At 43.1% G+C, this 21,532-nt stretch overlaps 1 protein-coding gene across 7 annotated transcripts in view; it reads left to right on the forward strand.

The window, feature by feature from the left end:
• LOC113878210 (ATP-binding cassette sub-family A member 6-like) overlaps positions 1-21,532 on the forward strand; it is a 67,793-nt gene that overhangs the window by 21,402 nt on the left and 24,859 nt on the right. For 6 of the 7 annotated variants that reach the window (XR_003506938.1, XR_003506939.1, XM_027519142.1 and 3 more), the window contains 14 exons: positions 721-906; positions 1,185-1,332; positions 2,737-2,905; positions 5,311-5,369; positions 8,572-8,682; positions 9,082-9,257; positions 9,551-9,670; positions 11,616-11,754; positions 13,020-13,110; positions 14,392-14,531; positions 16,646-16,762; positions 18,243-18,426; positions 19,424-19,590; positions 20,273-20,406. Coding sequence is in view for 5 of the 7 variants with exons in the window: in XM_027519142.1 (XP_027374943.1) it covers positions 721-906; positions 1,185-1,332; positions 2,737-2,905; positions 5,311-5,369; positions 8,572-8,682; positions 9,082-9,257; positions 9,551-9,670; positions 11,616-11,754; positions 13,020-13,110; positions 14,392-14,531; positions 16,646-16,762; positions 18,243-18,426; positions 19,424-19,590; positions 20,273-20,406 (1,941 nt within the window). In the remaining 2 variants the exon portion in view is untranslated. The remainder of the gene's footprint in view (positions 1-720; positions 907-1,184; positions 1,333-2,736; positions 2,906-5,310; positions 5,370-8,571; positions 8,683-9,081; positions 9,258-9,550; positions 9,671-11,615; positions 11,755-13,019; positions 13,111-14,391; positions 14,532-16,645; positions 16,763-18,242; positions 18,427-19,423; positions 19,591-20,272; positions 20,407-21,532) is intronic. The other variant, XM_027519143.1, reaches the window with a different exon arrangement.

The raw sequence follows: 21,532 nt of genomic DNA on the forward strand, positions 1-21,532 counted from the left end.
CCTAAGATCTTTATAGATTGATAAGAATGTTCTTAAGGGCTGGACCCATCTTTTTTTTCCCCAAAGGTTCCCTGTCAGATGGCAGCTTTTCACATCTCATCTCATCTTGTAACACCCACCCTGGTCTGACTGCCCATGTCACCCTCTCTTCCTTCTCTGAACAGGCTCCTCTGACTTCTCCCACCTTCCAGGGGGTTTTCTGCAAAACACAGTAGACACTCTTTGGTAACATATTAATTTAATTTCTTTCCCTCTTTCCAAGGCTGCAGTTTTATCCTTTTCTCAGCTCTTCCTGCAGGCTTTCCAAGTAGATAAATGGTTAAGAACCCGCCTGCCAGTGCAGGAGACATAGGTTTCATCCCTGGGTCGGAAAGATCCCTTGGAGGAGGGCATGGTAACCCACTCCAGTGTTCTTGCCTGGAGAATCCCATGGACAGAGGAACCTGGTCAGCCAAAGTCCATGGGGTCTCAAAGAGTTGGAAGAGGACTTGGCGACTATACAGCAACAACAGCTCCTCCTGCAGCCTTTCAAGCCCAGCATTTAAGTAGGCAAATAAAGATTCTCCTTACAAGGAAGTTGAGAGAAGGATTGAGCACAATTATCCCTTACTGTTGCTCATCACTGTGTCAGTGATAAATATTTATGTTATGGTACAAAGGTCCTTTTTTGAGGTGGGACCACTGACCGTCAGTCTGTGTAGAGTCTCGGCTCTCTTTCAGATCGCTTTGGCATTCCTGATGACCGTGCTGCTAAAGAAAACCATCCTCACCAGTTTGGTTGTGTTTCTCCTCACCCTCTTCTGGGGGGGTGTGGGACTCAGTGCGTTTTACCAACAACTTCCTTCACCTTTGAAGTGGATTTTCAGTATCTGTAGCCCCTTTGCCTTCAGTGCTGGAATAAACCAGGTGAGATCAGAGTTAATTCTAACCTTGTCATCATTTCTAAGAACCTAGAAAAGACTGTCTTGAAAAACAATTACAACTTAAATTCCTATTATTAAAACATTATATTTTTAAAAATCAGTGTTCCTTTCTGATATTGCTTTGATTGCTGTAAAATAGAAAGTTCCCCTAAGCACTTCATTATGAGGGCTTCTTAGAAAAACTGCTTAATGAAGTGGTAGTTCTTGCTGCTACACTGAATTATTTTTAAGTATTTATTATTACTTTTGTTTGAATCTTAGATTATCCACCTGGATTATACTATGAATGGTGTCATTTTTCCTGACGCTTCTGGAGACTCATATATAATGATAGCTACTTTTTCCATATTGACTTTCGATGCCCTTTTATACTTGGCGTTGGCGTTATACTTTGACAAAATCCTACCCTGTAAGTAATTACGGTTTTTTCCTGACCTCTGCTGGTACTGATAACATTGAAGATGTTTTTCTTAAAGTTATATATTTTAAGAAATAAGGAATGACAAGTATTTCCCATAAAAGACTGAATGATTTCTTTTTCTCTGCTTCATAGCTTTAATGGTCTAAAGGAATTGCTACCTAAAAATAATTATTCTTCTGAATGTGATATAGTGATACACATTATAAACATACAATGATGATCATCTAATTATATTTCAATTAAATATATTTAACTATTATAATTATACTTTAATTGTAATTATAATGTAATTGTATTATAATTATGTTATAATAATTATATTTTATATTTTAAATATTATGCTTATATTTTAAATAATGTTGCATTTTTTAAAGATCACTGAAAGTGTTTTCAAAGAATGATATTGAGGATTTGTATCAGGACAGGTGGGAATAAATTAGTTCTTAAGATGGTTTTGGTTAGCTTAGGGACATTGCATAGTGAAAGTGCCTCCTAACCTTTGTCATATATCGCTCGTATTTCCAGAAGTGATCCCCTGGAGGAGGGTATGGCACCCCACTCCAGTATGCTTGCCTGGAAAATCCCATGGATGGAGGAACCTGGCAGGCTACAGTCCATGGGATCACAAAAAGTCAGACACAACTGAGTTACTTCACTTTATTACCCCGTTAGATTTTCTTTATCTTGAAAACAACTTAAAATTTCACATAAGTCTAGAATTCCTACGCACATACCAGAATCAGGGTGCTTTTTTCCCTTGCATGATCCTATATATATATGTTATTTTGTATTTTTCTTCCACTTTGACTGGATTTAAATTTGTTCTATATATTCCTGTGTATTTATTTGTATGTATGTCTGTCTCTTTATCACTTCTGGTTAACATCTGAAGACTCTTAGTAACAAATGCTGTTCCATTTTTTTAAATCTAGGGAATGACCATAGGTTCATCCTAAACAAATTAATTTCTCCATGTACTTTTTATTGATGTACCATATAGATTTCAGTATTTTGCTCAATCATACTGTTGAGTCACACGATTTCTTAAGTTCACAAACATATTGAAAATTATTTTTATGTGCCATGTTAAGGCTTTTCCCACTCAATATGGGATTTAATCATTATTCTAAACACATTTTAGAAAGCAATTTATTCAAGTCTTTAATTTATACCTTATCAAGGGTTATATTGTTTACCTTTCATAACAATATGTCATTTCTTTTTAATTTTCATTGTTTCCTTCACTCTCAAGACTTCTTCTCGATAATAGGGAGTTAGAAAGCAATATTTGTGATGCTTAAAAGTCCAAGAAATTATGCACTGTTCTAAGGAAGGCTTATGTGCTCACTGTTTGCATGGTACTGAACACATGTTTTACCACTTCTTAACTAGATGGAAACGAGTCCCATTATTCGCCATTGTTTTTCCTGAACTCGTCACCTTGCTTCCAACACCGGAGGACTGGTAGTCACGTCACCTGGAAAGACGTGGACCCTGAACCTGCCGCCGATGAATACTGTGAGCCCGTAGCCCCAGAACTCCACGGGAGAGAAGCCATCAGGTAGTCACACACGTACTGATAACGTGGGCACGAGGCAATGTGCTTATTGACAAAGTTTATTTAAGTATAGCTGGCTTATAGTGTCCTGTGGATTTCTGCCGCACAGTCAGGTGGCTCGGCTACGTATTCTGTTCCACGGTGGCGTATCACAGGATGCTGAATGGAGTTCCCTGCTCTGCATAGCAGGGCCCTGCCGCTTATCCTCCTGTTTGTAATAGTTTGCTTCTGCTAACCCCAAACTCCTGGTCCTCCCCACCCCTCCTCCTTGGTAGCCACGTCTGTTTCTGTTTGTGAGTCTGTTCCTGTTTCGCGGGTTTGCTCATCTGCGTCCTATTTGAGATTCCACACGTGAGTGATGCCGCATGCTGTCTGTCTTTCTCTTCCTGCCTGACTGCACTTGATCGTCTCGAGCTGCATGCCTGTTGCTGCCACGGCAGTTGTTCATCCTCTCTTATGGGCGAGTGACACTCCGTGTGTGCATGCACCGCAGCCTCTCCATCCGCTCGTCCGTCAGTGGACACGAGGCTGTTTCCGTGGCTCGCCTGCTGTTAACAGTGCTGCTGTGAACGCTGGGGTGCGTGCATCCTTTTGGATTAGAGTTTTCTCTGGATATATGCCCAGGAATGGGATTACTGGATCATAAGGCAACTCTATTTTTAGTTTATTGAGGAATATTGCATACTGTTTAGGGCTTCCCTGGTGGCTCAGACGGTAAAGAGTCTGCCTGCAATGCGGGAGACCTGGGTTCATTCAGTCCCTGGGTCGGGGAGATCCCCTGGAGAAGGAAATGGCACCCACTCCAGTACTCTGCCTGGAGAATCCTATGGACAGAGGTGCCTGGTGGGCTGCAGTCCCTGCGGTCACAGAGTCCGACAAGCTGAGTGACTCCACTTTCACTTTCCATACTCTTTTCCATAGTGGCTAAAATAAATGGAATATTAACCAGTGGCAGCGGGGTGAACCTGAAGCAAAATACTGAAGAACAGATTCGTAAATGTCACTTTGAACTCCTCCTCTGTCATCACCTACAGTGTCTCGTGCGATAGGGAAAGTCCCATTTGCTCAGCACCGTGCAATGTCGCCGCTTCACCCTCTGTCTAGGCTCCCCCAGATTCTGTCTGTCCGCCCCGGCCTCTGAGTTTTTGCTGGTCTTAGGGTCTCTGAATCTTTTCCTCTGTACTTTTGACTGGCTTCTAGTGTCTAATGGAAGAAGTAAGAAGTAAGAAATTTGGAATCAGCATGTCTGCTCCAAACACTGGTTTGTCATCTTGAAATCCGAAATCAACCAGCCTTTCTCAAGTGGAAGTTTATGTATTAAAATAAAATACTGAGGTCCCACGCCCATGGGGTCCCACTATACCCAGAAAGGCAGAAATAAAGTATCCTCTTGGATTTAGCAGCTTTGACGCCTTTTTTTTAAATCTCCAGACTCTCTGCTCCAACCTGCCCACCACCAGCGTTCCTGGTTGATAAATGTCCTTACCTTTATTCTCATTCAGGGACAGAAGGGAGGGTGAAGTTTCCCTTTGAACTCGAAGATGCATTGTATGTGGTCTTATGTGGTCCTGACATTGCTCATCTGTCTGAGCTTGATTCTTGCTTTGCCCTGTATCTGTTTCCTTTGAAATTTTAGTGTGTGTTCAGACTTGGTGATCACTGATCTAGAGGTGTGTGTGTGTGTGTGTGTGTATTTGATGAAGCGATCCCAGGTGACACAGTGCTAAAGAATCTGCCTGCCAATGCAGGCGATAAAAGGGACACGGGTTTGATCTCTGGGTCAGGAAGGTCCTGTGGAGGAGGAAATGGCAAACCACCCAGTATTCTTCCCTGGAGAATTACATGGGCAGAGGAGCCTGGTGGGCTACGTACATGGACCTGCAAAGATGGGACATGACTGAGCACACACACACACACACACACACACACACACACATTTATGTGGCTGCACTGGGTCTTGGTTGTGGCATGCAGGATCTTTCTGACCTTCTTTGATATACGTGGGATCTATTGTTGTGGCATGTGAAGCTTTAGCTGTGGCTGTGGGATCTGGTTTGCTGACCAGGGATCAAACCCAGGCTCCCTGCACTGGGAACCTGGAGTCTTAGCCACTGGATCACCAGTGCACGCTCAGTCGCTAAGTCGCATCTGACTCTTTGCGGTCCCGTGGACTGTAGCCCACCAGGCTCCTCTCTCACCCTAATTGTAACTTTCTAAAGCGGCTCTTTAATTTTCCCCCTCAGGGGAAGCGTTTAGTCTGAAATAAGTCTTGGTCTTTCTGAGTAGATTGTTATGTCCTCTCTTTTCACATGAAGCTGGCTGCCTCCCTATAATTCAAGTTATTCATGATCTGTACAAGTTTTACTTTTCTATTGGCTACCTAAGCACCGATTATTTTTTCATTTCAGAATCAGAAATGTTAAAAAAGTATATAAAGAAAAAACTGGAAAAGTGGAAGTATTGAAAGGTAAAGAAAAACTTTCATTGTTTCATTGACTTCTTAAAAAAATGGAAAAAGTTCAGTGTAAAAAATTACAGATTATACGTAAGCAAAACAGAAAAAAGTACCAACAGCCTACCTCCACTACCTGGAAATTCACCATGATTAAGAACTGGATGTAAAACCCTGCCAGATGTCTCATGGATCCACTTATCTACGAAAATGGAGGCATGCAAAGAAAAATGACTTTGCTGTTAGCGATATTTCATTGTATTTGCACTGTAAGGAAAGAATGTCTAGACTTAAGACGGATACGTTTTTACTAGTCAAGGAATACACGAGCTCGCACGTACTGGCAAGACCAACATAAGGCCAAGAACACCTTTGTTGTTGCTGTCGTTTAGCTGCTAAGCTGTGTCTGACTCTTTGTGACCCCACGACCTGGAGGCCACCAGGCTCCTCTCTCCAAGGAATTTCCCAGGCAGGACTACTGCAGTGGGTTGCCATTGCCTTCTCCAGGGCATCTTCCCGACTCGGGATTGAACCTGGGTCTCCTGCATTGCAGGCAGATTCTTTACCACTGAGCCACAAGTCAGTATCCAGCAATAACCATAGTTTATGATTTCTAGGGAACTGACATATTTGAAACTGAGTATTCTCACAAATATATTTTTCTGTGATGAACGTTTAAGCAGGCATCAAAGTTAGTGGTGACATTTCATAGAGGATAACTTGCTGTTATGGATAATTATTTTTAGGAGGAATATATTTTTAGAAGAGACAGCAGCCTTAACAGCTAAAAAAGGGAGAGCCGTCAACCCTCCCAAGGTTGCGAGTTCTCAGTCCACTTTGCTTATGTTACATTTATTTTCTAACAAATGCAGATCCCTTAGCTCAATTTTACTTTTTCCTTTGAGAGTATGTCTTCCCTTTGAAAATATAATGTACTTGTGTAAACATGTTGGGCTTTTTCCTAGTTGATGAAAACTGTTGTTATTATTCACATTCCCTTCTGCATCTTTTAAAAATGTCTCCTTATAGTATGCATTTAAGATGGATAAATGGAAAGACTCCGACATGTATTTCTTCCTGACAGTTGAAGTTTATTTTTATCTGATACCATCTAGACCTGTGGTTTCTTTTTTAAATTATAGCCAAAGACACGTTAAAGTACTTTTAAATATCTCATTTCAATTTTCAGAGCCCAGTATGAACCACTTTTTCCCTCATCAATATGTCTAAATAGTTCCAACTTCTGCAAGGATTTGTTCTATTTTTAAAAGTAGCAGAACCTTAAAAAATGTTAAAGCATCAAACATCAATAGGTGTAAAAGTATATGAAACAACCCATTGGAGTTGCTCTTCGGGAAGTAAAGATGGTAGCTGTCCCTCTTGTCTTTTTCCCCCCGAGGCAGCTGGTTCACGCGGCCACTGGGAACGCCTTTGAAAACATGCCCTTGAAATAACTTGTCTGTAGTGAAGGACAGCGAGGCCTGGCGTGCTGCAGTTCATGGGGTCGCAAAGAGTCAGGCACGGCTTAGCGACTGAAGAACAGCAACAGTCTATAGAGTTAAACAGCATTCCATTCTATGGATGCCATGACTTACTGAACTCACACACTCGTGTATGAAATTCAGTTGTTTTCAGTTTCTACACTGTCATAAAAACACTTTCGTGAACATCCTTGCTCAGTCTTTGTAAAGATTGCTAATAACTTCCTGAATAAAAATGTCTAGAAACAGGATTATTCAATTGGGTCCATATTTTTAAGATTCTTGGTTCAAGTACCTAATCATTTCCTTCCAAGATTATAAAAATTCATACTCCCAGAAGCAGTTATTAACAACAGAAATAATAGTAGGAACAAACACTCAAGGTTTACTGAGCGCCTAGCATGCTGAGAACAATGCTCAGTGACACACCTGGAGTTTTTCTTTTAGCCCGTGAGATCCCGACTTCTCTTCCACTTTACATCTGAGGAGACTGAGGCTTCCGTTTCTTTTTTCAGATCGTTTGTGTAATTAGCGTCACCTTTATCCTTGAAAACACTGACCTTTCCCCTTTAAAAACAACAAGCGTAAGATGTGTTAGTGTGCTTCTTTAGTTTTCTCAATATTGTTTATGAATTAACTCATATTTTTGATAGATTCAAAAGCTTGTTTCATTGATTTTAATTTCTTATGTTGACTTTGGTCCATTTCAGGTTTCTTTCTGATTCTATTGGTCAGTGTATTCTAGACCAACAATATATTATTTTATTTATTACATTTTCTCCACTGGTAAAACTAATATTTTAATTATTATGGTTCTCAAGTATATTTTAATATCTTGCAGCCAAGACTGATCTCTTACTATTCTGTCGATTTTCCTAATCATTTGAGTTTATTCTTCCAATGACCTTTAGAATCTTTTAGTCAAATTGCAAGTGAGGGTTTAATGGATTTGATTACAACAGGAAGAATTTTCTCCTATAATTATTTTTACTAGTATATTTAATAGGTGAGTAAGTTGTCCTTATAAAGTTTTGTCTATCATCTAGATAGATGAACTGAAATTTCAGTCCAGTCATTAAATTCAATATTATTAGAAAGTAGGTCACTAAACTTTAATTGAAAGAACTTGATCATTTAGACACAATATTTTATAAGATTCTTAAGAATTTCATCTTGCTCTGTTCAACACCTTTCTGTAATGAAGTTTGGATTTCACATGGTGGTAAAGCAAATAAAGAAAAAATAATATCTCAAAGAATTTTTAGCTAAATGATTTTTCTATTGACATGAAAACACAATACTTTTAACGAAAGAATAGAAAAATGGAGTTAAGGTGAAATACAGATTTTTGGTGAATGTGTTTTAAAAGATAATTAATGCCATGAAAAAGGTTTATGATTAAATATTTGAAAAGGCAGCCTAGAAAAAAATAGAGTACAAAGTTTATAAATATATTTACATATTCATATGTGCAAATATACACATGATGCAAATGTATTATAATGTGGCTATTGGGAATTATGGTTGATTTTTGTCTTGAGTGATTGTATTTATTCTCAAATATTCTACAGTAAAGATGTTATTTTAGCAACCAGGAAAATACTGAATATTATGTATTTTAAACTGTTGAAATGCTTCAAATACACAGTTAACATAAAGTGTCTTGTTCTGTTTTTAGAAACAGCCCTATCTATTGCCCTCTTATTTATAACGCTGATGTTTTGTTCTGAAAATAGGCTTGTCCTTTGACATCTATGAAGGTCAGATCACGGCAGTCCTGGGTCACAGTGGGGCTGGCAAATCGGCGTTGCTGCGCATCCTTAGTGGGTCGTCTGTTCCAACAGCAGGTGGGCAGACGATGCTTCCCAAAGGCGCCCGCCTGAGCGCAGAATGAGGCCTTGTGTGCCTTTTTTGTTTTCAGGTTGTAATTTAACCGCCTTAGAGGAAGTGATGTTCGTTTATCTAAAGCTGTTTACCAGAACTACATGATTTTATATATATTTTCGATTTCCGAAATTTTCATGAAAATCCTGATCTTCATTTCTGTGTGATATTTCAGGGGAGATATTGTGTATACACTATTCTCAACGTCTGTTTATGCTGAGAGTAGTTAATGGTTGTTAATAAATTATAAAATCATCATTTTAGATACTTCTGAGTATATGCCAATATTTTCCTAAATAAGATCTACAGACATTAATAAAATGTATTATCTCACCAATGTTAAATTATTTTTAACTTCTTAGGATCAGTTACCATCTATAATAAAAATCTCTCCGAAATGCAAGACTTGGAGGAAATCCGGAAGATAACTGGTGTTTGTCCTCAATTCAATGTTCAGTTTGACACGCTCACTGTAAAGGAGAACCTCAGGCTGTTTGCAAAAATAAAAGGAATTCAGCCAAAGGACGTGGAGCAGGAGGTACACGGGTGTGCTCAGAGTCTCTGAACTGCCGGACATTTGCCAAGCTAAGTCAGTGGTTTACTGCTCGCTTAGAAGTGAAGTGCAGGCAGTGAGGTCCTTTAATATATATTTTATATACATATATATATATGGGCTTCCCTGGTGGCTCAGCTGGTAAAGAATACACATGCAGTGTGGGAGACCTGGGTTTGATCCCCAGATTAGGAAGAAGCCCTGGAGAAGGGAATGGCTACCGATTCCATATAATATGAATCATCTTGGATTTCAAGTTTTGTATATTTCTTGTCTAGGTACAAAGAGTTTTACTGGAATTGGACATACAGAACATTCAGGATAATCTTGCTACACTTTTAAGTGAAGGTCAAAAAAGAAAGCTGACCATTGGGATTGCCCTTTTAGGAGATCCTCAAGTAAGTGAGATTATACGTGAGGAGGATTGCAGAGTGAGCGTCAGGACAAGGTCCAGCTCGTGTGTGTGTGTGTGTGTGTGTGTGTGTGTGTGTGTGTGTGTAATAAAAACATTTTACTGTATACACAGATGATTCCTCCCCCTCCTCCTTCTTCCTCTTCTTTCTCTCATCCTTCTTGAAACATAACTGACCTACAACACTACGTGACGTCCAGGTGCCCGGCGCAGTGATATAATATCCCTGTGCATGACACAATGACCACCGCGATAAATCTAGCCGTCTGCCATCGCGCAAAGTAACTGAAAGAGTATTGACTCTATGCCCATGCAGCACGTTTGACAGGGCTCATTTACTTTGTAACTGGAAGTTGCTGCCTCTGAATCTTCCTCGCCTGTCTCACTCATCCTGCCACCCCGCTCCCTTCTGGCAACCACGTGTTTCTTCTCTCCACCTGTGAGTTTGTTTCTGTTTTGCTCTGTTTGCTCGTTTGCTTTAATTTTTAGATTCCGCATGTAAATGAGATCATGCAGCATTTGTCTTCTCTCTCTGACTTCTTCTGCTTAGTGTAATACCCTCTAGGTCTGTCCCTCTTGTCACAGATACAAGCGTTCATTCTGTGTTTGGCTGAGTAATATTCCACTATATATATATACACATGTATATATGCCACATCTTCTTTATCCGTTCACCTATCGACGGACATTTAGGTGGTTTCCATATCTTGGCTACTATAAAAAACACTGCAGTGAATATAAGGATACATGTGTCTTTCTGAATTACTGTTTTGGGTTTTTTGTGTTTTTTTCTGGAAAAATACAGAAGTAAAATTTCTGGATTGTACGGTAGTTCTATTTTTAATTTCAGCTTTTGAGGAAACCCCACAGTGTTCTCCACAGTGACTGCACCAATGGACATTCCCAGCAACAGTGCACAAGTGTCCTGTTTTCCCCACGTCCTTACCAATATTTGTTATTCACTGTCTTTTGGATAATAGCCATTCAGACAGGTGTGAGTGATATCTCATTGTGGTTCTGATGTTCACTCATTTCCCTGATGGTTAGTGATGTTGAGTAGCTCATGTGTCTGTTGGCTATAAATATGTCTTCTTTGAAAAATGTCTGTTCAGATCCCTTGACCATTTTGTAATCAGTTTTTTTTTTTTTATAGAATCATGTGAGTCCTTTGTATATTTTGGATGTTAATTCCTTATTGGTCAAATCATTTGCGAGTATCTTCTCCCACGTGGTAGGCAGCCTTTTGGGTTTTTTGTTAGTTTCCTTCCCCCTGCAAAAACGTTTTATTTTGTTTTTATAGTTATTTCAGTTATCTATTTTATTTTAGAATTTATTCTTATTTATTTTTTAATTTTTTGGCCACACCACATGGCCTGTGAGAGCTTGCTTCCCAACCAGGGATCAAACCTGTGTCCCCTGCATTGGAAATGCGGAGTCTTAACCGCTGGACTGCCAGGGAAGTCCCTGCAAAAGCTTTTGAGCTTGATGCAGTCCCACTCATTTACTTCTGCCTTTGCTTCCCTTGGCTGAGGAGGCGTATCCAAAAAAGTACTACTAAGACCAATGTCAAAGCGTGAAGCTCTTCTTTCACCCCTGAAAGTGATCGAGTTTTCATTATAATGTATCCAGAGAGAGCACACTACGTGTAACCATGCTGCTGCTGCGAAGTCGCTTCAGTCGTGTCCGACTCTGTGCGACCCCATAGAGGGCAGCCCACCGGGCTCCCCCGTCCCTGGGATTCTCCAGGCAAGAACAGTGGAGTGGGTTGCCATTTCCTTCTCCAATGCGTGAAAGGGAAAAGAGTGTTAGTACATTGGATACAAGCCTTGGGCAGTCATTATTTGGCACGATTTTTATTGTTTCCCGTGTTCTACCGTGGAGACAATTAACAAGGTCGAGAGAAATGGTGTCTATATCTTCATCCACTGTAGGTTTTGCTATTAGATGAGCCAACCGCGGGATTGGATCCTTTCTCAAGGCATCGAATATGGAACTTCCTCAGGGAGCGCAAAGCAGACCGCGTGATCCTCTTGAGCACCAACTTGATGGATGAAGCGGACATGCTGGCTGGTAACTGTGACTTTTATCTCAGTCTGACAGTGAAGAATTTGGGAGACATGGATTCCCAGGGCAAGACTGCTGCCCTTGTTCCCTCAGCGTGTCTGTATTGTACAGGAGTCCGGGGAATGACTGCCCTCTAGTCCCCCTGTAGAATTCCTCACCAGCTCTGCATATGCTGGGCTGTGAGCGCTAATGAAAAACCGTGTTGACAGCTTTTCAGATCAGGTCTTGGTTAATTTCAGCATCCCAGTCTTCTTTTATGTCTATTTGGTTGAAAAATGTCGAAAATTTTTTATCATCCAGAGTAGAAAATATGCTTATGGAATTTATGGTTTGTTTATTTTTTTTCAAGAAGTATCAGAAGCCACTGAAGTAGACTGGAATGCAGAAGCTCATTTTTTTATTAATTTAATTTTTTAACTTTTTTTCTTCTATTGGAGTATAGTTGAGCAGTTTTGTAATAGTTCCAGTTGCATAGCAGAGAAATTCAGCCAAACATATCAGTTCAGTTCAGTCGCTCAGTCGTGTCTGACTCTTTGCAACCCCATGGACTGCAGCACGCCAGGCCTCCCTGTCCATCACCAACTCCTGGAGCTTGCTCAGACTCATCTCCATTGAGTCAGTGACGCCATCCAACCATCTCATCCTCTGTCATCCCCATCTCCTCCTGCCTTCAGTGTTCCCAGCATCAGGGTCTTTCCTAATGAGTCAGCTCTTTGCATCAGGTGGTCAAAGTATTGGAGTTTCAGCTTCAACATCAGTCTTTCCAATGAACATTCAGGACTGATTTCCTTTAGGATGGATTGGTTGGATCTCCTTGCAGTCCAAGGGACTCTCAAGAGTCTTCTCCAACACCACAGTTCAAAACATGTATTTATCCATTCTCCCATGCAGAAGCTCATTTTATTTACTTTTAACTTTATTTTATACACAATAATAGTTTTAAATTTTTTTAAACATTAAGATCATTTTGTGTTGGGGTATAGTCGATTAACAGTGTTCCGATAGTTTCAGGCAAACAGCAAAGGGACTCAGCCCTACATACACGTGTATCCTTTCTCCTCCAAACTGCCTCCCTTCCAGGCTGCCAGAAGCTCATTTTAAATGCATGCATTTCAGTGCACGTTTCATGTTTTTAAAAGCCCGTGAGATGGAGTTAGGCCCCACAGGACACTTCTTCTTTGGAAATCTGAGTCCTGGCACCGCCCCCCATTTTTTCCACACAGTGAGGAGGTGATGACCCCGTCTTCCCTGTCTCGCTTCTTTCTGCTCAGATAGGAAAGTGATCCTCTCCAAAGGGAGGCTGAAGTGCGCGGGCTCGTCTGTCTTTTTGAAGCGAAGATGGGGTCTCGGCTATCACCTAAGGTAAAGGCACTGGGGGTGGCCTGGCTCTGTAGACGCATCTTCAGTGATGGGCTGTCTCCAAGGTAGGCTGCCCCGAGAGAGACTGGGATCTCACGCTTCAGCTCGCTCAGCTGGGTTGGTCTGGGTCTGCCGCGTGCTCTTCTGTATTCTTGTCGCCTGCATTTTCACCAGCGCTGAGGACGGGGCAGATTTCAAAGGGAGAAGCCCTAGAAGACTGATGACTGCCTCCCGGACCCCCTTCCAGGCTGAGACTGTGGGTGGTCTTACCTCCTGGACCCCCGTCCAGGCTGAGGCCGTGGGTGGCCTGACCTCGTGGACCCCCATCCAGGCCGAGGCCATATGTGATCTAACCTTCTGGACCCCCCTCCAGGCTGAGGCCATGGGTAGTCTGACTTCGTGGATCCCCGTCCAACTGAGGCCATGTTGGTCTGACTTCCCAAACCCTTGTCCAGACTGAGGCCATGGGTGGTCTGACCTCATGGACCCCCATCCAGGCTGAGGCCGTGTGTGGTCTGACCTCATGGATCCCAGTCCAGTCTGAGGCTGTGAGTGGTCTGACCTCCCGAACCCCTGTCCAGACTGAGGCTGTGAGTGGTCTGACCTCCTGAACCCCTGTCTACACTGAGGCCATGGGTGGTCTAACCTCATGGACCCCGTCCAGGCTGAGGCCGTGGGTGGTCTGACAGGCCTCGACCTTTTCCTGCCCTGAATTTCCTCAGCTGACCCATGCAGTGCTCGGGTAGATGCCGTCCTTTCACAGGACACGAAGTCAAGTCCTTCTAGAAGCTACCGTCAACAGGGAGGAAATCTGGAGACAGAGTGGAGACAAAGACACACTCCAACCAGCAAGTGTGTCCAGGCCAAACCAATACTTTTTGGAAAAAACCTTGATGATGAAACAAAACATGTGTGAAGGGCAGACTTCCCTATTAGACACTAGGTTTCTAACATCTGCACGGTCTGGTGTGGTAATTATTTTCCCTGAGAAATCTCCTGCCTAATGTTCCTGTCTGCCTGTGTTTCTCTCATACTTGATATATCATTTTAATCGCAGTATTTGCTTTTGTGTACTTTTGCTTTTAAGCTGATACGTCTCTGTATATATAGATCCCAAGATTTTCCAAACTGATGACATTGTTGTTACTGTTGTTATTTCCTCATTTGTTTGCTCCCTAAAGCCAAGTAAACTAATACACAAAGGCTAGAAATCCGACAAGAGCCCTGCTTTTGTGGCAGCGGTAGAGAAAACACAAATGAAGTGTCTTTCCTTTTACATATTAGTTTGTACAGAAATGAAACGTGTGATCCAGAAAAAATAACATCCCTCATTAATCACCACATCCCTGATGCTAAACTGAAAACGGAAAGCAAAGAAAAGCTTGTGTATACATTGCCTGCGGAAAGGACAAATAAATTTCCAGGTAATTTAGTACCAGGACAAGGGGACGAACTTGGAAACAAGTGTTCACACCGTTGTTACAGCTTTCATATGTGGTGGATTTGGGTTTTGTTTGGGGTTGGGTTTCTTAAGGAGCTGAAGCTGAGATGAGAACTTCCAAGTGGAGCTGTCCAACGGCCAAGTGTATAGTTGGTTATGGGATACAGGAATTCAGAGAGCAGAGTGAGAGCTTAATCTGGGAATCACTCATTCAGTGATTTGGGTTGAATCAATTGAATCTGCATATTAGATGGATTTAATGCAAGGGATTGGATTACTGAGAAGGTGACACAGGACTGAACCCTTGGGAGAGAGTGGAGGACGGGTCAGAGCATGGTGGAAATCTGGAGCACCCCAGGGCAGTTGAAGGAGAAATAAGAGTTTGTTCTTATTAACTCAAGGGAGAAAATGTTTCCAGAAGGAGGGTATAGTCAACAGCTTTGAATGTCACTAAATTTTAAAAAGAGAGAGACCAAGTTAAAAGAATAAAAACAAACAACTCCCCCTGCCAAGAAAATGTATTCATTGAATTAAGAAGAAAATTGGAATCACTGATGCTTGCAAACAACAGCTTCTGGGCAGGTGGCAGGGATATAAGGGTAGCATTTGGGTTTGTGTAGGTTATGTGTTAGGAAGTCTTCTAATTTCATTCTCTTAAATGTAGCTGTCCAGTTTTCCTGGCACCATTTATTGAAGAGGCCATCTTTGCCCTGTTGTATATTCTTGCCTCCTTTGTCAAGAATAAGGTACCCCTAGGTGCCTGGGTTTATTTCTGGGCTTTCTGTCTTGTTCCATTGGTCTATATTTCTGTTTTTGTGCCAGTACCATACTGTCTTGATGACTGTAGCTTTGTAGTATAATCTGAAGTCAGGAAGGTTGATTCCTCCAGCTCCATCCTTCTTTCTCAAGACTGCTTTGTCCATTCTGGGTCTTTCATGTTTCCATATGAATTATGAAATTTTTGTTCTAGTTCTGTGAAAAAATGCCATTGGTAATTTGATAGGGATTGCATTGGAGAACGGAGAAGGCAATGGCACCCCACTCCCGTACTCTTGCCTGGAAAATCCCATGGACGGAGGAGCCTGGTGGGCTGCAGTCCATGGGGTCGCTAAGAGTCTTACACGACTGAGCGACTTCACTTCCACTTTTCACTTTCATGCATTGGAGAAGGAAATGGCAACCCACTCCAGTGTTCTTGCCTGGAGAATCCCAGGGACAGAGGAGCCTGGTGGGCTGCCGTCTGTGGGGTCGCACAGAGTCAGACACGACTGAAGCGACTTAGCAGCAGCAGCAGCAGGTTATGTGTGAGTAGGAGTGACTAATGGAAGACAGCAGAAGAGACAGATCTTTGGAGTAATGAATGCACTCGTGTGGGAGGGGCAGAGTCTTCCTTTGTTTCACCGCTGCTTGTCGCGTGCACACACACACACACACGCGCGCGCGCGCGCGGCTCTGCTCAGCGGGTGACCTTACGCATTTGGGCGTGTGATCTGGGATGGCCCAGTACTTGCAGACGCTGATGATGCCGGAGATAAAAGGAGGAGGTAGTTGGGAGGTCCCCGAGAGCCCCAGAGGGGAAGGGGTTCAGGACCCAAATCAAAGAGGCGGCCTTGGGTGGGAGGAGCTGCAGACCACCCGGAAGGAAAGTCAGGAATAGAGGCAGGAGTGCACGGTGATTTGAGGGGCCATGGTAATTTGAGGGGTGATGGTCATTTGTGCGGCAACGGTGATTTGAGGGGGCACGGTGATTTGTGGGGCGACGGTGATTTGAGGGGTGATGGTAATTTGAGGGGTGACAGTTGATTTCTGGGGCATTGGTGAGAAGGTGGTGCTCTCTCTGATCGTTCATCTTTCCTCAAAGAAGTTTGTGGGCGCATTTTGAGCTGTAGGAAGATGACGGATGCAGAGGGTTTGTGCACGAGGGCGGGGGTGGGCCTCCCTCTTCATGTCACAGAGGGAGTGCATCCTGCTGAAATTTTGCCTCCAAAGAAGGGGGCTTCTGCACAGCGCTCGGCACCATCGTGCAGATGTGTCCATTCACGAGGCTTAGTTGTCCACGTGGTATTCAGACGTCTCTGTCCCCTCCTGTTGCCTTAGACCTCTTCAGTGACCTCGATGAGGATTGCAGCCTGGGTGTGCTGAGTTATGAGGTTTCCACATCAACTCTGAATGAAGTCTTTACGAAACTGGAGGGAAACTCAATGGCTGAGCAAGGTACGTCCATTCGTATGCGTCATGGGAGACCAATTTCCAAATGGTCGTGTGTCAGCTTAGTGTCTAGAGTATCTTGTGTGTGGCTCTCACCAAGAACGAGACACATTCCGGATCTGACTGTGCTGTTTGGGAAGGGCTGTCAGCCTTTTCCTCACGTCGTCACCAGGACTAAACACAGGCCCTCCTTGGCGCATCCCAGACTTCCCTTCAGAAACGATTTGCTTCCTCTTTTAGCTTCTGTCTCCTCTCCCAGAAATCCCTGCTTCTTGGATTCTCTGAGGATGTCAGAGGCTCTCCATCAGGGTCATGAAGTCTGAGCAGATGTTTCTTGTCAAGATTGCCCTTACCTTGTGCGTGTGCAGAATTTCACTGAGCCTTAATGGGGAAAAGGATTCAATAATCTCCTAAGGTGTGTTTTGGTGGTGGTGACGGTTTATTCGCCAAGTCATGTCTGACCCTTTGCGACCCCATGGGCTTTATGTAACCCGCCAGGCTCCTCTGTCCATGGGATTTCCCAGGCAAGAATACTGGAATGGGTTGTCATTTCCTTCTCCAAGGGGTCTTCCCAACCCAGGGATTGAACCCTGGGTTCAATCAATGGGTCTCTCACATTGACAGGCAGATTCCTTACCACTGAGCCACCAGCGAAGCCCAACATGTATTTTAATGGACGATGATAAAAAGAGCTGTCATTCTGCAGCCTTTATGGCAGACACTTTGATGGACGTGTGGCTATATTGCAGTTACCTTCCTATAAGAACCTTTATGGGCTTTTCAGATGGTTCAGGGGTAAAGAATCCTCCTGCAGTGCAGGATGTGTGGGTTCAGTCCTGGTCGGGGAGATCCCTGGGAAAAGGAAATGGCAACCCACACTGGTATTCTTGCCCAGGAAATCCCATGGACTGAGGCGCCTGACGGGCTACAGTCCTTGGGGTTGCAAAGAGTCGGACACGACTGAGCGACTAACAACAAAATAACCTTTGTGACAAATGCCATGGGCACACTTTTACACGTGAGAAAATCAGGCCAAACAGCAGTTAAATGGTTTGTCCCAAATCATGCTGCTTGTACAGCATGTATTTGGGAATCAGGTACCAATCTGGTGGTTTCAGATCTGACAATTTTTCCACATAAAATTTTAAGTAGATATTTAGGCATCCATGATTGGGTGTTCCTGTGGAAGAGATTTCTTGAAATCCCTCAGAATATTGTCACATATGGGACCTTCTCTGTCTTTTCAAAGACTGGGCATAATGTGATCATCTTTCCTGAGTTCCACGTTTGGTATGAATTCACCGTATTTTCCCCACTGAGTTTATTGAATGTGGGCATCACGCACCTGATTTGCTTCCAACCTTCTTTGCTTTGTAACCACGAACATTCTAAAACCACGTTTAATATTGTTACAAAGAGAAAGCTGTGGTGCCCAAGATGCCATTAGTAATGCGCGTGTATTCTGTGTGTGTGCGCGTGTGTGTAGATTTTGAACAAGTGGAAATGAGCAGGGACACGGGACGGCTGCATGAGATGGATCCACCTTGCCCTCCTGCCCCCGAGACGCAGAAGGCCATGAGCATCGCCGGCCTCTGGAGGCTGCAGTTCTGGGCGATGGCACGGCTCCGTTTCTTACAGTTAAGACGAGGAAAGAAAGGGCTTCTTATCCTGTGAGTATCGGGGCACGCGGCTTCTTAGACAGTGAATATCAAGAGAGGGTTAAACGGGGGCGAATCTGAAACTAGAATATGATGAAATACTACTCAGCCATAAAAAACTGAATAATGTCGTTTACAGCAGCAGATGAGCCTAGGGATTGTAGTGAGGGAAGAAAGTGAAAGACAAATATGCCATGTTGTTTATATGTGGAATCTCCTAAAAAGGTACAGATGAACTTATTTACAAAACAGAAGCAGAGTTTGCTAGCTTGTCACAGTTAGCAAAGGAGAAGTGTTGGGGGTGGCGGGTAAACTGGAGCTTGGGATGAACACGCACGCAGTACTGCATGAAACATGGGTGTCTGATGAGGACCTGCCGTACAGCCCAGGGAGCTCTACTCTGTAATGACCTGTACTGGAAAAGAATTTTAAAAACAACAAAAACTAAGTTGTTATTTTGGATCTAGAAAAGCGGACAAGCAAACAAAAATCCTAGAACACGGTACCCCCAGCAGCATCCCTGCCAGGGGATGGGTGAAAGTCGCATTTGATTATACCCACAGTGGGCACACCTGACGTTAGGGCTTGAGCAGCCTTCTCCACATGTCCGTTTAACTTTCATAGTGTGATAGCCTATGTTTATATCGCAATGCCAGGCTTTCCTGGCGGCTCAGCAGTTAAGAACCCGCCTGCGAATGCAACAGACTCGGGTTCAGTCCCTGGGTTGGGAAGATCCCCTGGAGGAGGGCATGGCCACCCACTCCAGTATTCTTGCCTAGAGCCTCCCATGGACAGAGGAGCCTGGCGGGCTACAGTCCATGGGGTCACAGAGAGTCAGACATGACTTAGGACTGAACATGCGCCCACGCACGGCATGTGAAGGTGTGACTTTCAAAATTTTAGCACCAATTATAGATGGCACTCAACAAATACCTGTGAAATGCCTGGCTGAATAAATAACACTGTTCTGTCGCAGTGCGTTCATATGGTAATATTTCTGTATCGATAGACTGTTCGTGTTTGGAGTTGCAGTGTTCCCTTTGATTGTGGAAAGCATATTCTATGCCATGTTGAATGAAACCGCTGATTTGGAGTTTAAACCTGAGTTGTATTTCCTCTCTCCGGGACAACTTCCCCAGGGCCCCCGTACCAGCTTATTGATCATCAATAACACAGGTAAACAGAAAAACAAAATTTAAATCCAGAAAAAAGTGATTTTTATTGTTAAATAGCACAGGTAGGGGGAAGCAAATTATAAGAGAGTAAAATGTGTGTTTAAACCTCACTATGGAAAAGAACTTGGTGAGGGGCGATGCGTGTCTGTGACTTTGGAGCTGCTGGGACAGCGGAAGGAGCCTGAGTCGCCTGTAGCTCATCCGACCTGCCAGTCTGTCCGCCTGAGGGTCCTCAGCTCTTCTGGGAGATGGAGACGGGTTTCTGTACTCACAGAAGCACTCGGTTTTCAGGTCTCTGCATTACAGCAGCCTAACCCACACCAGAAACTCTATACACGCCGACTGATAACGTGACAATGGCATTGTTAGACACTGTGCCCCTCCAACAAAATCTAGGAACGTTCTTTAAGACCGATTAGAACCCATGATCTTGTTACCCTAAATGATGGGCAATTGGTTTTGCCTGACTGCTTATTTCAGGCTTCTTCGGTGGCTCAGTGGTAACAGAAGATAGTGGAATGGCTTCTCTTTCATGGGCCAGTGTTATTATTCCTTTGCTGCCCACAGAGACATGCCTTTACTCGGCATTCTACAAATCTTGACTGTGTGTGTGTGGTTTATTTTTAAAAATGGTCACACGTACTCTTGCTTTCTGTGGCCTTCTGTTCTGGATTTCATGCTAGAATCAAACATTGAAGATTTTATACAGTCACTGAAGCATCAAAATATAATTTTGGAGGTGGATGACTTTGAAAACAGAAATGGCACCGAAGATCCCTCTTACAATGGGGCCATCATCGTTTCTGGGAAACGAAAGGTATGCTTGCCGCTTGCCTCTTGTGTTTGCTTTTATGAAAAAAAGCTAAAGTGCTACATTTTAGCTGATTTAAACACTGTGAAAAGTCAACCCGGCTAGTATACAGTGACAACGCAGAAACACGTGGGGTTATCATTGAGTAAACTGTGACATTTAAATAAGTTGTTGTAACACATTTTTATCTTAAATTTTGAATTAGAAGATTTATTACATTTGAAGGTACCTAGATGTCATTGCATTATTCAGACTCAATAAAATATTAGACCTTCTGAGTACCAACCCCTATAATTTTGAATTTAAAAAATCCCATTTAATGATGAACTACCCAAGTGATATTTTTATATATTGAGAAAATACATTAAATACTATAATAATCACATGAAACCTCTGGGAGGAAAGTGCTCTCAGTTTATTATTTAATATTTTAATATGTTTCAATTTGGGTAACAGAGTGCAAGTAATAGAGACCCTCTCACAGGAATAAGACTATTGAAAATACATCCCAATCTTCAGTAAAACTCTGAGTTTACATCCCAGTGGAAAGCTGGGGCCGGATTCCATGAAGCTGGCTGTTTCTTTCTTGCTACAAGGGAAATAAAGCAAAAGTCATTGAAGATGAATCACTAGACCTCCCGACAGCAGGCACTTGGGAAAATGCGTAATCTCTGTGCCGACTCTCGGGAACTCCACTGCTTCTCAGCGGCTTTATTTGTTCCTGATCTCAGGTGTTTGCTGTGAACGATGGGTAACGTTGGACGATGCAGGAACACTTTTAGAATTCTGTGTGTCTCTGGCTGTGCTGGGCCTCCCCTGCTGTGCACAGGCTTTTCTCTGGGTGCAGCGAGTGGGGCTCCTCTCCAGACTCGGCTTCTCTTGCTGGGCCCACGGCTCTAGGCGCGTGAGCTCAGTAGCTGCGGATCCCGGGCTCTGGAGCACAGGCGCTATAGCTGTGGGCTTAGTTGTTCGTGGAATGTGGGATCTTCCCGGACCAGAGATCGCACCTGTCTCCTGCATGGGCAGGCGGATTCTAAAGAATCCACTGAGCCACCTGAGAAGCCTGCGTGAGCATCTTTATAAACATGAAGAACATAAAGGTGGTCTCAGAAAGTGTGAAAACGCTTCATTG

The sequence above is a fragment of the Bos indicus x Bos taurus genome, chromosome 19 (genome assembly GCF_003369695.1).
Source record: "Bos indicus x Bos taurus breed Angus x Brahman F1 hybrid chromosome 19, Bos_hybrid_MaternalHap_v2.0, whole genome shotgun sequence".
NCBI lineage: Eukaryota > Metazoa > Chordata > Mammalia > Artiodactyla > Bovidae > Bos > Bos indicus x Bos taurus.